Raw genomic sequence first — 15876 nt, forward strand, 5'->3', positions numbered from 1 at the left:
TTGTAAACTTTACAAAATTTGACCTAATGCAATGCTGTCTGAAAAAAGCTTCTAGGATAGTTTTTCCCTTATGGCCAAAACGGGTTATTAACTTTACTACTGTGCAATATTAAACAAAATATTGAGAAAAATATAATGTGTTATAATAATATATTAGCTGATTTGTAATATCAACATAAAACAGTTGTTCAAGAACTAAAATATTACAAGTAATGTTTCAGAATTCTAGTTTCTCTTAAGATTGCTTCTTTGTTTAATAATATATACTGAACTACTTTCTTAATGCTTCCTACATAACAAAAGTATTTATTTTACTAAAACATTGCAAAGTATGTTACTTTTCAGTAGCATATTCCAAACAAGGCCCTAGAGGGTTAAATGTGGTACATTTAAAGAAACTCTGCTAAAGTAATTAGGCTACCAAATTTGACTTGCATGACTGTATTTATAACCCAGGAGGAAATATTTTCCAGACCCCTTATGTCTATTTTTGTATCAATGTTAATCCTTATAGTTCTTGGCTATTTTTCTGCCAAGAAAACTGGATCCTAAGTTGCTTTAAATATATACTACATAAAGTATAAATATAAGTGGCAGCAGACTTATGAAACTCTACACAGTTATGTGAGAAGTGCTATTGATCTTGACACTTCGACAAAATTACCTGGAGTCAAAGGCATTAATTGATTGTAGTTTGAATTTTATATCAGGCTCAGAATCTCTAGGCAGCTGTCATATGCTGTAATTCTGCACATGAATTGCTTTGTTCAGGATTGCAGTGATTTTGTTTTTATAATTGTATAGGGTGGAAACACGCTACTGAATGCATTTTGCAAATGATAGTTCAGTTAGTTTTAGGTTAAATCTGTTCTCACATCAAAATGACTCTGGTCAGCATATATTTAAGCACACTATTAATATTTTCACACTAATAATATTTATAAAGGAAAAAATGCAAAAGACATGCAGAAGTTCATGACTTTGGAGCTATACCCAGCCAGAGCTGCTATCTGATATGTTTGTTTGTTGTGTATATGCATGTATGTGTGCAAACCATTTGCAACAATTCCAAGTCATCTTTTTTTTTTTTTGTTATGGAAAACACTCAAGGACTGCAACTATTTTCTTTCCACATGCTTGTTGAAAGGGAATTCTAAATATTATTTTTTCTCTAGAGTTACACAATCTTTCTCTGTGGTTTGTTTTTGTTGTAGAAAAAAAAGGTGCATTTTTGTTTCCCTATTCAGAATAATCCATATGTAGACATGTAAGAGAAGCAATTATTAAACTTTACTTCACTGTACTTACTGAGTGAAGTATTTCCAATAAGGAGTCCTCTAAAAATTGCAATTAACTTAATAATTCAGTTTTATCTGAGTTCAAATAATAGCACTTGCTAATATAAACAACCAGAATCATAGAATCATATGATTGAAAGCGACCTTGGAAAACTACTGGTTGCAGAGCAGATGTCCACAAATTATCCTATACAAATGGCTGTACAATCTTTGAAGCTCCTCCAGTGATGGAGCACACATGAATCCAGGAGATAGACTGTTCCACTAATATTCCTCTTTAGTTTGAGTTTGGATCTCTCTCTGTAAAACATCCACTCATTAGTTCTTGTCCCACCTCAGGATTATGCAAATAAATGTATATCCTTTTTTTCTATGAAAACAATACAAGCATTGTGTATTATTTTGCTTCCCCTTAGCCTTCTTTTCTTTAAAGTAAGCATACTCAGTTCTTTTAATCGTTCTTCATTAGATGTCATCTCCAATCCCCTCATCATCTTTGTTCTTTATTGTCCCCAAATTCCCTTGCCTTAAATCAGTGGTTCTCAACCTTTTTAATGCCGCGACCCCCAACCGGTCGTAAGTCAAGGACTAAACCGGTTGTAAGTCGAGGACTACCCAACCAGTCGTAAGTCGAGGACTTTCCATGCCCGGGAGCGCCGCGCATGCGTGGTGCCGCCCCCTGCGCCGGCCGAGGCGTAGCTGGCAAGCGGCAGAGACGGAGCAGGCCGACCAGCTGGCCCAGCCCAAGGAAGGTAAGGCACCCGCCGGAAAAGGGGAAAAAATGGTGGACAGCCTTGCTTGGCAACCCCCGTGAAATGGTTGATTGACCCCAAATGGGGTCGCGACCCATAGGTTGAGAACTGCTGTCTTAAATTTTCCAAACATTGATAGAATACAATTGAAAATACCTTAATTGTGTAAGGATATATTCTATTTGGGAAATTCTGTTACTTTGGTCTCTTTTGACCTTTTATAAAAAGTTAGACTCTATAGGGTTTACACATCATGTTATTACTGATGTTCAAAATTTCTATATAATAAGCTCTTGTGGTATCTGTGCCACAAATTGGCCATCCATATATGAATAAAATCTCTGATTTAATTTCAGCAATGGTTAAAAGTTCAAGTTTACCTGTCATTAATGCAATTAAAACTGCTTGCACTGCATGTGCTAAAGTTAATTAAAATAGCTGAAAATCTGGATTTATATTAAAGAATAACACCCACTGAATATAGGGGAAGCTACTTTTGTACTGTACATTTGTAAATTGATTGATGATGATGTTATCCTTTTAGATGATGATTCTATGGGCCAGGTCTCTCCACATCTTCTGATCTTGTGTTGCTTTTTTGAGATTTTCTCTGCTCTGGCTGATGTCAGCTTTGATGGTATCCAGCCAATACGTTCTTTGGCAGTCTGGCTCTTCCCAACATAATTGCTTTCTCTAGTGAGTAAGTTGATTGTACTCAGTTAAATAGACTGTCTATAAAAAGCTACTATGGGTGGACCATCAGAATTAGACATAACAGTACTTTATAAGATATAGATGCTACCCAAGTTTGTAAAGGGAAAATCACTTCCAATCCACAGACAAATATCCTCTACATCAGGGGTCTCCAACCTGTGGCCTGTACCAGGCCGCGGCCTGTTGACCACCAGACTGCGGGAATGGCTGGTGAGTATGTGCACATGTGCGTGCACCCTCCACTTGCGCTAGCGCTGCCATGCGGGCACCAGTGACCATGTTTGCGGAGATGCTAGTGCACCAGCTGCATCACACGGGTGTGTACAGCCCACTTGCGCATGTGCGTGGGTGCTAGCAGTGCCATGTGCACGCTTGTTTGCGTGTGCACAGGCACACACACATTTCCCTGCTCCTCCCTTTCCCTCCAGGCCGCCAACCCGGAAAGTTTGGGGAGTTCTCCTCTACATGTTGGCATGATCACTGAATGAAATGAATGAAAAGTATTATTAGTACGTCATGTTATGGGCACATTAATAAATCCGAAATAAAAGTATGATCTGTCATATTTAAGCATGTTTTTAAATTCCATTCAATTCATCTGTCAAGGATCTATGAAACTCATGATATTACATGAACACACCAGCAAGAAGTCGATTGGCAACAGTTTGAAATTTTAGATAGCAACCTTTTGATTTCTTCTGATAAGGACATAAGAAACCAACATCCCTGGCAGAGACGGATGAGCTTGGTTCACTTGGCACACTGATGATGCTACCTGCTTTGGCTAATGAAACATCTGCAATAAAACAATCAAGCTCAGAGAGCACCTCAAAAATTATAAAATCAGAATCTGTTTCTGCTGGGAAAGGTTAACATGTGGTCAGAATTCAGTCTAGCAAGAACATAATTTAATTTAGACCTGGCAAGGAAATTGCCAGAGGTGGAACTTTTCCTCTTGAGTGAGGTCATGTGCCTAGATTTGGCTGACGTACAGTAACATGGAGTCCTGCCATTCTGTTTCCTGATGCTTTGAATTCACATCTGTAGTCCTTTCCCTGGGCTTTTAAAATCCTATCCTGACAGGTACTCTTAGGAAATGAAAGAGGCTCCAAAATAAATTATTCAAGCAGAAATAAGCATGAACTTTTCTCAGCTAAATTACATGGATGTATTATATATGATTAGCTAGATTATTAAAAGATATAAAAAATTAGCAAAAAAATTAATAATCCCTGAACCTGCTATGTATTCTGTTCCACCCAAAAGTCTACCACAGCTAGGAAAAGCAACTGGAGTCTTTCAAATGTTCCTGAACTACCACATTCCTTGTACCTCTCACCCCATTGGCCAAGAGAGGTGGGGTGGCTAGATTTTTAATTTAGCAATCTTGAGGACTACTGGTTTCTCACTTTTGTCACATGTGAAAGGCTTTTTAAAATATTTTAATTGTAACCTATAGAAATATAAGTTCTTATATTTAGGAATATTGTCTATAGTTGATACTATGATCCATGGAAAGCTTGGTCATACATTTGAATGAGAAGAAAGGCCTATTTGCTCATTTTGCTTATTGGACTGAAAATCCATTGGACAATAAATTGGTGGGATACCAGATTGCAGAGCCCTCAATATGCAGTTACTATAGCTGTGCCTGTATGAGGAAGTACTTGAGGAAGTACTGACACCTGGTGCTCTTTTAATACAATTACATGGGGCATAAAACTCATAAACAGCTTTGGGGGCTGGGGGGAGAAACACACAAACTTGCCCTTCTTTACAAAAGATACAGACAAATCTATCCTAAGAAAACTCCAGTATTAGCATAATGTTTACCAAAAGATATTTGGTAAGATACTGGTGGCTACTACCTCTCCTCACTTCTTAAAACCGATAGATAGACATTCTGGCTCCTGATAGTTTTCAGACAATGAGTCAAATTACTGTTAGAAAGCATTTGACAGATGGCCAGGAGGAAAGAATAAAATAAACAAGTTGTTGGGTTCAATTTTAAATATCCACAAAGTAAACTCCCTGAATGCAAAGGATTTAAATAACAGTGACTAACATTCTCATAGATGTCACAGGGGCACTTCAAATACTGTATGACTGGATTAAAATAATTTAGATTTTTAAAGTGGCCAATTTTCAAATGAAAAATGTCAAGAGATAACCCCCTCTGCTGTTTATAAAATGTGGTGGAATTATTTTCATTTCAAGCAGTACAGACACTAATAGCTATAACCTTGCAATCTGTTATGTATCTTCGAATCCCAGTAGCAACCTTTCCAAGATATTCATCATTTTGTTAATAATATCGCATTTCTTTTGAAATAAATGACATTGTATATTTTCTTAATATACTGTTACTTTAATTGCTACCTGCTAATTTTGGGTTTGCATTATATATTTTAGACATTGCTGTACATTTTCTAAGCTACAGTGATCCACATTCAAAATACGGTATGTGATGTGCGAAAGAAATAAATTCATCTGAGTTATGCATTCCAGAAACATTAATTTGGGTTCAGACCTTCAGGATTACTGCAGCTGAAACAAACAACAAACAAAATGTGGTTTCTTACCAATCTGTGTGGGGGTCATCAATTATCAAGAGAATTTGGGGTTTCTGCTGGGCTACAGGGACAGGAGTTGCTGACTGATCTATGAGTCCTGTAGCTGCTTGTGTGGTTTGCTTCATGGCACTGGAGATAGAGTTGAAGATGCTGGTACCAGAAGAAAGAGCAGCTGGTTGCTGAATTGGCTGCTGTCTCCTCTCTGTTGCTGGGGAAACAGGGTTGCTGGTGGAATTATCTGGACGCTGAAGGTCCATCATGTAACCATTTGGCAAGTTAGCCACAAAACTACTGTCTGAGAGACGCCTCCGAAGGAAATTCATTCTGAAAACTTTTCCCAGGTAAGGCCGAAGAATGCAGAAGCAGGGTATAAAGAGTCTATTTGAATTTTTACAGGTTGGTTAATATTCTATCACCTTCAGTGCTGAAGAGATATTCTGCCACCTTCAATATTCCTTTCTTTAGTTCTCACCTGTGAAATGTAAGAGAAAACCTGTTTGAATCGATCACTAGCAGGCTAGTCCTATCAGAAAGCCAACAAGACAACTGCTCCAGGAGTCAGGTTGTTTAAAGAGGCAGCAGTAGGAACTCTTTTCCTATTTTTCTAAGGAAGAGAAACTGATGTAGGCCATGTGGTCTTGCCTGCAGTTCCTTAGTTCACCTGTTACCCTTGGATGTTGTGGGGAATGCTCTCTCATGCAGGTCTAGTAAAAGAGCAATTCACCAGACCATCATACACTGGCAGTACAAAGATGGATTTAATCATACTATAGAAACAATAAAAACACTCAAAACAGGCTAAAAAAGAAAAGAATGCATTACATACAGGCAAATTAATAAAATATTCACAAGATTGTACAGGTAAATTAAAGTGCACGAGTAACTCATTATAGTAAGTAATTTGATTAATTAAATGCAAAATGTATTTAATAACTTGTTTGGCCCACAATCATATACTGGGCATAAGAAGTCTATTCTTAGACTAACATATAGGCTAGTATAAAAGCAAGTCACTAATATTTTGGTGCACTATCATACATTTTGCAAGAAAAATTATGCTCCCAAACTGTACCTTTTTTGCCAAGTATATTTTTATAACATTTTGATAGTTCACTGTTGAATGTAGGAAATAAATAACAAGTTGATCTTCCTTGAATTGAAAGGAATAGTTATTAATGTAATTGAACATTTTTTACCCTTTGTTTGAAAGAGAAACATCCTCCTGCTATTATATTTTGGTATATTATTTTGAATCTGGCAATGCTTTCTAACAATAGGAACAACTTCTCTCCTGATGATAAAAGAATCCTATCTTGGTAACTTAGTGAGTTGCAAAGGCCTTTTGTAATGCCTGCTTATCAGGGAAGCCAGAGGCAGTTCGATAAAAGCCAGTAGTGCCAAAGAAATAAATCCTACAGAAGCTATCTACATTTTTTAAAGCCTGACTAAAATGACCCATTGTCGTACCCTTTGCCTTTGCATTTTTAAATACAAATTGCCATCTTTAAGATTAAGTTCCTATGAACATGCTGAAGACATTCTTACCCCAAATATATAAAAGAAAATAGAAGATATGTATACAAACTAATGTAGAAAATATATATATACATTTTGCTGAAAACAAACATATTATTTTTATTTCTCATTTCTAACTATTGTGTTGGATGATATACAATGTAATCAGTATTTGCTGAGATATAGTCTTAAATCAGTCAATCTTAAAGGAAATCAACCCTGACTGTTGTTTGGAAGGACAAATACTGAAGCTGAAGCTTAAATACTTCAAATAATCCAGATTTTAATGTTATAGGAACAAACATGAATAATAATCAATATTGGGTAGAATTCTCTATTATAACAGTGTTTCCCAAACTTGACAATTTTAAGGCATGTGGACTTCAACTCCCAGAATTCCACAGCCAGCGTTGCTGGCTGTGGAATTCTGGGAGTTGAAGTCCTCATGCCTTAAAATTGTCAAGTTTGGGAAACACTGCATTATAAGACCGCCACTACTGACATATTTCTAGCTTTTCCACCAATCTTCCCTGCCAAAGCATTATATATAATCTGGGATGATGGCAAGCAATTAGCTGGGCTGTTCTCCTCTGAAAATCATGAAAAAGTGAACATTGGTTACACTATCAGGAAAAGAAATAGGACAATGTGGATATGGAATAGCTGTAATTAATTTAAGAGGCTGGGTGTGGCTTCAAATGAAGGCAATCAATTACAACTGCCATCATATTCTCCATCCTCCAGGGCTTCTTCCTGCTAGTATATCACACATGGAAAAAGACTTTCCTTTCCTGAGTGAGATCTTCATGTATCATACACGCAAAATGTTCTCTTTATCCAACCAGAGGAAGGAGCATTCTCTGATTTATGCTGGTTTCTGAAAAAGTGGGAGATCTGGTTCACCTATTGTATTAAGCAACATCTTACTTAATAACTTGCAGTTGGCTGAGTCTGTTGTTAAATGTATAAACTATCCACTACCAGCAGTTCTATTCCTTATTCATATTTCCCTGCCTAATTCCTTCCAGATGTTCTGAATCTCAGTTCCCATAAACAATTGTTAATCTAACCTATCTTAGCCGGTAACGATGAGAAAGGCCTTGTCTCAACTGTCACTCTCTCAGTTACACCCTCTGACTAGACTCCTACAGTATTGCTTTCCCAGGAGCAAACTGTCCATGTTTTACATTGCAAATCTATTTCCATCAAATAACTATCCCCTAGCACGGAATCAATATACTGCTGCTTTTATGGCAGTGGACAAGTAAGCGAGAACCATATTTTCTCCCTTGGAGCTATCCAACATGTCTCAGGTATGTAAGCGGCAATAAAAATGGTTTCTTAATGAAAAGTGAATTGGAAATCATGTCAATTCTTCCATAGTGATCTTATTCATAAAGGTGGATCTGAAATTTGTTTTACATAGGGATTTCTCCTGTAGCTTTTGTAAAGTGTCTACAACTGCAAGGCAACCAGAACTCAGGCAGTGATGTGACAGAATCCCATATATTTTGAGGTACTTAAAAATCTTGTCAGCTTTTGAGGACAAAAGACTAGAAGATTTTTGGGAAAATTCTGATGTAGAGCAATTGACTCCTTTATACATAAATGTTTATTATAAATGGCTCATAGTTTTGCTTATTTACATTTTCTATTCCAGCATTGGTAGGACAGAATTCAGTCTTATGGACTGAAAGCTCACTTTTTTCTTGAGAACATGAAAGCGATCCTCAACAACAATAGATATATATTTATTTGGAATTTGGATAAATATCATTATATCACTATATATTTTTCAAATAGATGTCCCAAAACAGCTGGTGTTTATATTGTCCTCTATTATATTCACTGCTTACTTACCTTTTTTTAATTACCATGCTCTTTTCTTCTTCCTCCTTGTTCTCAGATTGTTTGATAATAAATGGAGAATTATTACTGTTATTTCTGCTACAAATATTTTAAAAAGCCAAAGTATCTGGGTTTTTTTCCTTACTGCCCCCCCATTAGATTAAAGTTCTCTGTGAATCATTTTTTTTCTAAATTGAAATTCTCAGAGGAAAGGCAAAATGAGAAACAAAAAAAGGTCACAATTTCTAATCTCTAAGGGGCTTTTATTATGAAGCAAAAGGAATTATAATGCATAAAATAAAAAGGAGCCTGAGGGCAGTACAAATACAACTTCATTATTGAAAGCTTTGGCTGAATTATTAACATTGCTGAGGTTATGTCAGGCAATATTTCATAGCAAATTCTTGGGGATTTTTTTTAATGTTTTAAATTGTATATAGAAATTAACCTGGTTCTTTTGATGCCACATTGAAATCTCAAATCTTGTCTTCCGCTATGTGCCCCACTAACTGCATCCGGTCTCCCAGACATGTCTGAATTACAAAATTAAAATGGATGTACAAGTTAACGTTATCCTTTCCTTCCCAATCATGCAAATTCTGGATAAGAGTGTTTAATATTAGAATTCTTAGTTTCGATCCACCCACTTTACAAACTTCAGTGACAAAATTTGTCTGTAATGAACTACATTTTGTCTTGAGTTATATGGCCTACTTTTGCAGCAGAACAGTATGGTAGAATCCAGAGGAGAAGAGTAGACTGTACGGCTTTATTTAACAAGTAATGTTTTTTTCCAAGGGATGGGAAGACAACCCACTGCGCCAGGAAAGGAGGTCCTTCTCCAGCTTCTTTTATGCTATGATAGTTTCCTATTTATAGGATAATTTTTTTTAAAAAAAATCAAACATAATAAAACTCCAACACAATATGTTATATTATATTATTGAAATGCATGCCCCATTTATGCAGCACTTGGGTAACACTTTCAATGTACAATACTTGCCAACTCATTTTTCTTTTGACAAAATTCTTCAGTGAGGCTGTTAGTAAACCTTGACTTGTATAAAAGAGTTCCAACACATTTCTCTTCTAATTCATTATCTAACCTCTCCTTGTTTTCTTCCTATGACATCTTTATGTGAGTGCCGAATAAAAAGTAATGATTATATATTACATGAAATAATTTAATCAAATCTATTGAAAATTGTCTGTGTTCTTTCTTAATGCTGCATTGCTAATGCACATATGTAGTTATACATATCAAATTAGAAAGATCACTAAGATCTTCATCCCTACTCCCATATTCTAAAGTTCCCGGTAAGTGGATCTGTTCTTCATGTTTGGTATCTTCTCCCTGGAAAATCTGTAAAGAAATCCACAGCCATGAGTTGAAACTGAGTGATGGATCAGTGAACAATAATTTTTCTTCTTTCTACCTGCTCTTGTTCCATTTACATTCATATCACAATCAACGTGCATTCTTCTATCCAAAGACAACATGATGTGCCTTGCCTTGTTTTGTTTTCTTCTCTACATCTTACCTCTCTTATTCTCAAAGAAATATCTTCTTTGCAAGATTCTATCCTCTTTCCTTCAAAAAAGTGGTGTTTTTTTTCTTGCCACTATCACTACTGTATTCCAAACCTTCTAAGGCAAATGCTAGGCAGAGAATTCTAAGTACAGTTTCTTAACTGTCAATATTTCCTACTGGCCCCAAAATGTTGTGGTTCACCTTGCTTTGATTAAAGGTAAAGGTTTCTCCTGTCCAGTCATGTCTGACTCTAGGGGGCGGTGCTCATCTCCATTTCTTAGCGGAGGGAGCCAGTGTTGTCCGAAGACATTTCTGTGGTTATGAGGCTAGCATGTTACCTTCCACCAAAGGGTTAGCATGTTACCTTCCCACCAAAGAATTTGCGTTCTTTCGCACTGCTAGATAGGCAGGAGCTGGGGCAAGGGCAAGAGCTCACCCCATTGCACAATGCTCGGGCCTCAAACTTGGACTGTCAGCTTTTCAGCTGACAAGCTTAGTGTCTTTAACCACTGAGCTTGTTAATGATTATACCACTACAAGTATTCTCTTGGAAGCTTCTTCTTGGGTCCCAGCCTTGCCAGCTTTAGCTAGAGCTGGACTTCAGGGCTGAAATCCAGGATTCTGTCATCTCTAACAGAGATTGACAGATAATGTGGCAACTTTTCTAGGGGCTGATGAGGACAAAACAGGAGTAATGTTGCTCATCAAAACTTTCTTCTTATTTTAAAAAAAACATTTTATATTTAAAAGATAGCTGACTAGGCTTTTTCAGAATTATTGATGACCAGTTTAAAAAAAAATTACTTTCTGCAAAATGGTGCTTGATCTGGGATTGTCCAAAGAAAGGCTGCAAAAGTTTATCTATGACTTAAATGAACCACTGACCCGGATAGACCTCTGACTATTCGTGAGAAAACAGTAATACAAAATATTGCATACTACTGGGCAATGGAAAAGAGATGTGCTGGCAGGATCTATATTTTCTAACCTTTTTGATTATAGTGCTTTTTCCTTTTTATCTACCTAATAACTTTGCAAGTTACATTACTGTGCTCCTGGACCCTATCCACTTCTTTTCTTTTCTTCTTTTTTTCTTTTTTCATTGCAGAGGAAAGCAAAACCTCAGCTTCACAATGGACGATATTTTTCAGGTTGCCTACAATCTTCCTGCCTACAATTTACTACTGGATGACTAATTATTTTCTTCTATCTAATGAAGGGAAGTAATTAAATGGTATGACAAGGAAGAAGAGTTTGCTGTTATATTATAATCAATAGATTAGACATGCACTGATCTATGTAAATGCAAAAACAAATTATATAACCACATAGTATGAAATTGTATTTGTAAAACTGGCCTAACATTGTGTGTTTAATTATTGGCAAGGACTTTGGTTCTACCTTTATGATAAATACAAAACTCTTTAGACCAGCTACTAAATGTGAAACTTGTTGATATTTTGCAAAGTAAAGTAGTTGAGATTGACAAAAATAGGAAGGAGGATGGCATGTTAACAGAGTATGGGCATTATTTTTATTGAGAAAAAGCTTTCAGCATCCCTTTCACATCCCTTTTTCCCTGTTATTTTTCACACATGATACTGCCATGATAGTGCCATCACTGAATCATCTCTAAAGAAAAAGCCCAGTGAGATTTCCCAAACTTGAAATAAAAGAACTGTCCAGCCTGAGTTCACACCAAATCAATACATACTGACTTTTCACTGGTTCATTAGTTGGATTGCTATCATTTAATGTAGTAACGGATAGTACAGCTATGTTGTCAAATAGTCAAAATAGAAGATAGAGAACAATTTAGCATTTATTGATAATGCATATGATAGCATTTGCAGCCCAGGTTACCAGCATCAGCCCTATTGCATTTATGAAATGAAGTGGGAGGCACCTTGTGTATCGGTTCCTTGTAAATGGATGGCTGCAATAAATGCAGTCAGGATAAGGGGTGTAAAAGAGCTGGTTTGTTATGATTAAGGCACAGGGCTAGAAACCAGGAAACCATGAGTTCCAGTCCTGCCTTAGGCACAAGGCCAGCTGGGTGACTTTGGGCCAATCACTCTCTCAATCTTTTCAGACAGGAAATAGTAAACCGCTTCTAAAATCTTGCCAAGAAAACTGCAGGAACTTGTTCAGACAGTCAACAGGAGTCAACACTGCTCTATGCTGTCTCAAGCCAGCTCAATCATTTTTACAGGAAACCTAAGAATCTATATTGAATGGTTCCAAGCTTCAGAGGGTTTATCTCTGCGTGCAGCATTGTTTCTGTTATGTCCCGAGCTTTGCAAACGGGCTCGGGGCATTTGCAGGCGGTCCCGGGCAGGTGCAAGCTGCCCGGGACCAGACAGGCTGTCGCCAGCGCCTGTGCGCATGCGCGGGTGCTGGCGCGCGAAAAGTAACACATTGACCCGGGAAAGGCCTATATAAGAGGCCGGGAGTTTTGGGCGTTGCCGGAGCATTCAATCTGTAAGCTAAATGAAGAATAAAGCAATCTGAGAACTACAACTGCTTCTCGTGTCTTGCCATTTCGCGAGGGACTCAACACTGGCGACGAGGGTGGGATGCTTTGCATCGACTGAAAAGGAAAAGGTGTAAGCTTACCCAAGTGAGTCCTGAGCGGCGGAACGGCGTTGACTCGGCAGCTACCCGCCAATCCAGTGCGCATTCGGGGGTAGGCTGGCTGATAGACCCGTCTCCTGAAGATGGCAAAAATTGGAAGGCTTTCGGAGTTCGACGTCTCACATCCAGAGAGGTGGGAGTCCTATGTAGCCAGGGTGGAAAACTACCTCAAGGTGAACCAAGTGAGGGAAGATAGCTTGAAGGCTGCCACCCTGCTGTGTGTCTGCGGTCAAGACGCCTTCGAAATTGCGGAGAACCTCGCAGCACCTGTCCCATTAGAGTCTGTCAGCTACGCAGCTCTAAAGAAGCTACTGAAGGAGCACTTCCAGCCTAAGATGTCCGTCATCGCATGGCGCCACACCTTCGAGCAGAGGGATCAACGATCCAGAGAATCGGCCAAAGAATACATCGCCGCATTGAGAAAGGCCGCCAAGCACTGCGAGTTCAAGGACCTCGAAGAACGACTGAGGGACCGATTCGTGTGCGGGCTAAGGCATCGAGAGTTACAACAGAGGCTTTTCGCCAAAGAGGACTTGTCTTTCCAAGATGCCTTGAGAGAGGTCACCGCAGAAGAAGCAGCAGGCGACGCCATCAAGAACATGCGGCCGATCAGGAACAGTCCAGATGTTGCATCCGTGCACCAAGAAGAAGTCCAAGGGAACTCCGAGGAGGATCCGGACGAGGAAGTTGACCATCTCCACCCCACGAAGGAAGGGAACCAGAAAGGAAGCTCTTCAGCTCCCCTCAAGTGCATCGGCTGTGGAGGTCGCCACAGGAGAACCGACTGCAAGTTCTGCTCCGCTATCTGCCGGGCGTGCGGAAAACAAGGACATATCGCAGCTGTGTGTCTGGGCCGACGAAAGGTACAACCTCAGGAAGAATTGCGCCTGAAAGGTACCAGGGTCCCCAGCCAGAATAGGGTGGGGTTTTGCGCTTCGCGAAGAAGCATCTTTAGGACAGGCACACCCAAGCCCATTAAGAAAAAGCTGTCACTCAAGGTGAAGCTACAAGGGGTTCCATTAACTATGGAACTAGACACGGGGTCTGCACTTTCAATCATCTCCTTACATACATTTAGGAAGATTTGTTCCGGCAGTGGAACTCAGGCCAAGTTAAGGCCTTCTGACATTGTGCTAACAGACTTTCAGAATTCGAGAGTGTGTGTTAAGGGGGAGGCCACCCTTAACGTACAGTATAAGAATTTTGAAGGTCCACTAGAGATATTAGTAGTAGGGGGTGAACGAACGAGTCTCATAGGACTCGATTGGTTTGAGGCCTTGGGAATACACGTCACGAGCCTCAACAGCTTACAAATACTCGACCTGCAGGAAGTCTGCAAAGAATTTGCAGATGTTTTCAGCCCCCAGCTGGGCACATTCAAAGGACCCCCTGTGTCCTTAAAACTAGACCCCACTGTCACTCCCATTAGAATTAAAGCAAGAAAGGTCCCTTTTGCTTTAAAGAGTAAAATTGACACTGATTTGGACAAACTGATCCAACAGGGAATTCTAGAACCTGTTGACTCCAGTCCTTGGGAGACCCCCATTGTCATGCCTCTAAAGGCAAATGGGGACATTCGCATTTGTGCCGATTACAAATGCACTCTGAATAAGGCATTGCAGCAACATGCCTATCCTGTTCCTTTGGTCAGCCATATCCTGGCCTCTCTCAAGGGGGGGCGTGTTTTTGCAAAGCTTGACCTAGATCAAGCGTACCAACAGCTGCCTGTTGATGATGATGCTGCTATAGCTCAGACTATTGTGACCCACAGAGGGGCCTTTAAGGTAAAAAGGCTACAGTTCGGAGTGAATGTCGCTCCTGGGATTTTCCAAAGCGTAATGGAAAACACACTACGGGGTATACCGGGGGTTTTGCCCCTACTTTGATGATGTCTTAATTGCAGGAGACTCCACACACATTCTAGCTGAAAGGCTAAGGGCTGTTCTGTTAAGATTCAGGAAGACAGGCCTCAAGCTCAAAAAAGACAAATGCAAAATAGGGGTGCCTTCTACTGAATTTTTGGGGTTCAAAATTGATGCTGCTGGGATTCACCCTGCTGAATCCAAACTAACTGCCATTTTAGAAGCACCTAGGCCAAAGTCTAAGGCCGAACTTCAGGCCTTCCTGGGCCTCCTGAATTTTTACAATTCTTTTCTTCCACATAAAGCTAGTGTAGCTGAGCCTCTTCACAGGCTATTAGATAAACAAGCAGTGTGGCAGTGGTCACAAACACATGAGACTAGTTTCAATGAGGTCAAGGCCTTGCTCACGTCTAACAGTGTACTTGCACACTTCAAGTCCCTTCCTGTGTGCATCGCTTGTGATGCTTCCCCTTACGGGGTTGGAGCTGTCCTGAGCCACCTCAGGTCTGATGGAACTCAGGTTCCTGTTGCATATTACTCCAGAACATTGTCTTCTGCTGAGCGCAACTACGCTCAAATAGACAGGGAGGCCTTAGCTGTTGTTGCTGGAATTAAAAAATTCCATGATTTTTTATATGGCAGGCATTTCATGGTCTTCATTGACCATAAGCCTCTGCTGGGACTGTTTACCACATGTAAGCAAACTCCCCAAATCATTTCTCCTAGAATGCTCAGGTGGTCTATTTTTTTGTCTGCATATGATTTTTCCTTACTTCACAAGCCTGGGAAAGAGATGGGCCATGCTGATGGCCTCAGTAGATTGCCCCTGCCAGTAATAGAAGCTGACCCTGCGCCAGCTGTTAACATTCTATCCATCCAAGCCTTGCCAGAGTCCCCTCTGAACGCCAGGGATGTAGCCGCTGAATCGGGCACAGATCACACACTTTCACGTGTCCTTTCTTGGGTTTTGTCTGGATGGCCTGAGCACTGTCCTAGTCCTGAGTTTCAGAGTTTCTGGTCTAAAAGGAATGAGTTCTCCACCTCTCAGGGTTGTCTGCTGTGGGGAAGCAGAGTTGTCATCCCCACCTCAATGAGGACTAGGGTCTTAGGGTCCCTCCATGAGGGTCATCCTGGCATTGTTCGAATGAA

At 39.5% G+C, this 15876-nt stretch overlaps 1 protein-coding gene across 1 annotated transcript in view; it reads right to left on the reverse strand.

Moving 5' to 3' along the window:
• SYN3 (synapsin III) overlaps nt 1–15876 on the reverse strand; it is a 227151-nt gene that overhangs the window by 199166 nt on the left and 12109 nt on the right. Inside the window, exon 2 of the mRNA XM_039363924.1 lies at nt 5347–5809. Coding sequence (XP_039219858.1) covers nt 5347–5660 — 314 coding nt within the window. The 5' untranslated portion in view covers nt 5661–5809. The remainder of the gene's footprint in view (nt 1–5346; nt 5810–15876) is intronic.

This window comes from Crotalus tigris, unplaced genomic scaffold (assembly GCF_016545835.1).
Source record: "Crotalus tigris isolate CLP2741 ecotype Arizona unplaced genomic scaffold, ASM1654583v1 scf7180000019630.4133010339:1179603, whole genome shotgun sequence".
Classification (NCBI taxonomy): domain Eukaryota; kingdom Metazoa; phylum Chordata; class Lepidosauria; order Squamata; family Viperidae; genus Crotalus; species Crotalus tigris.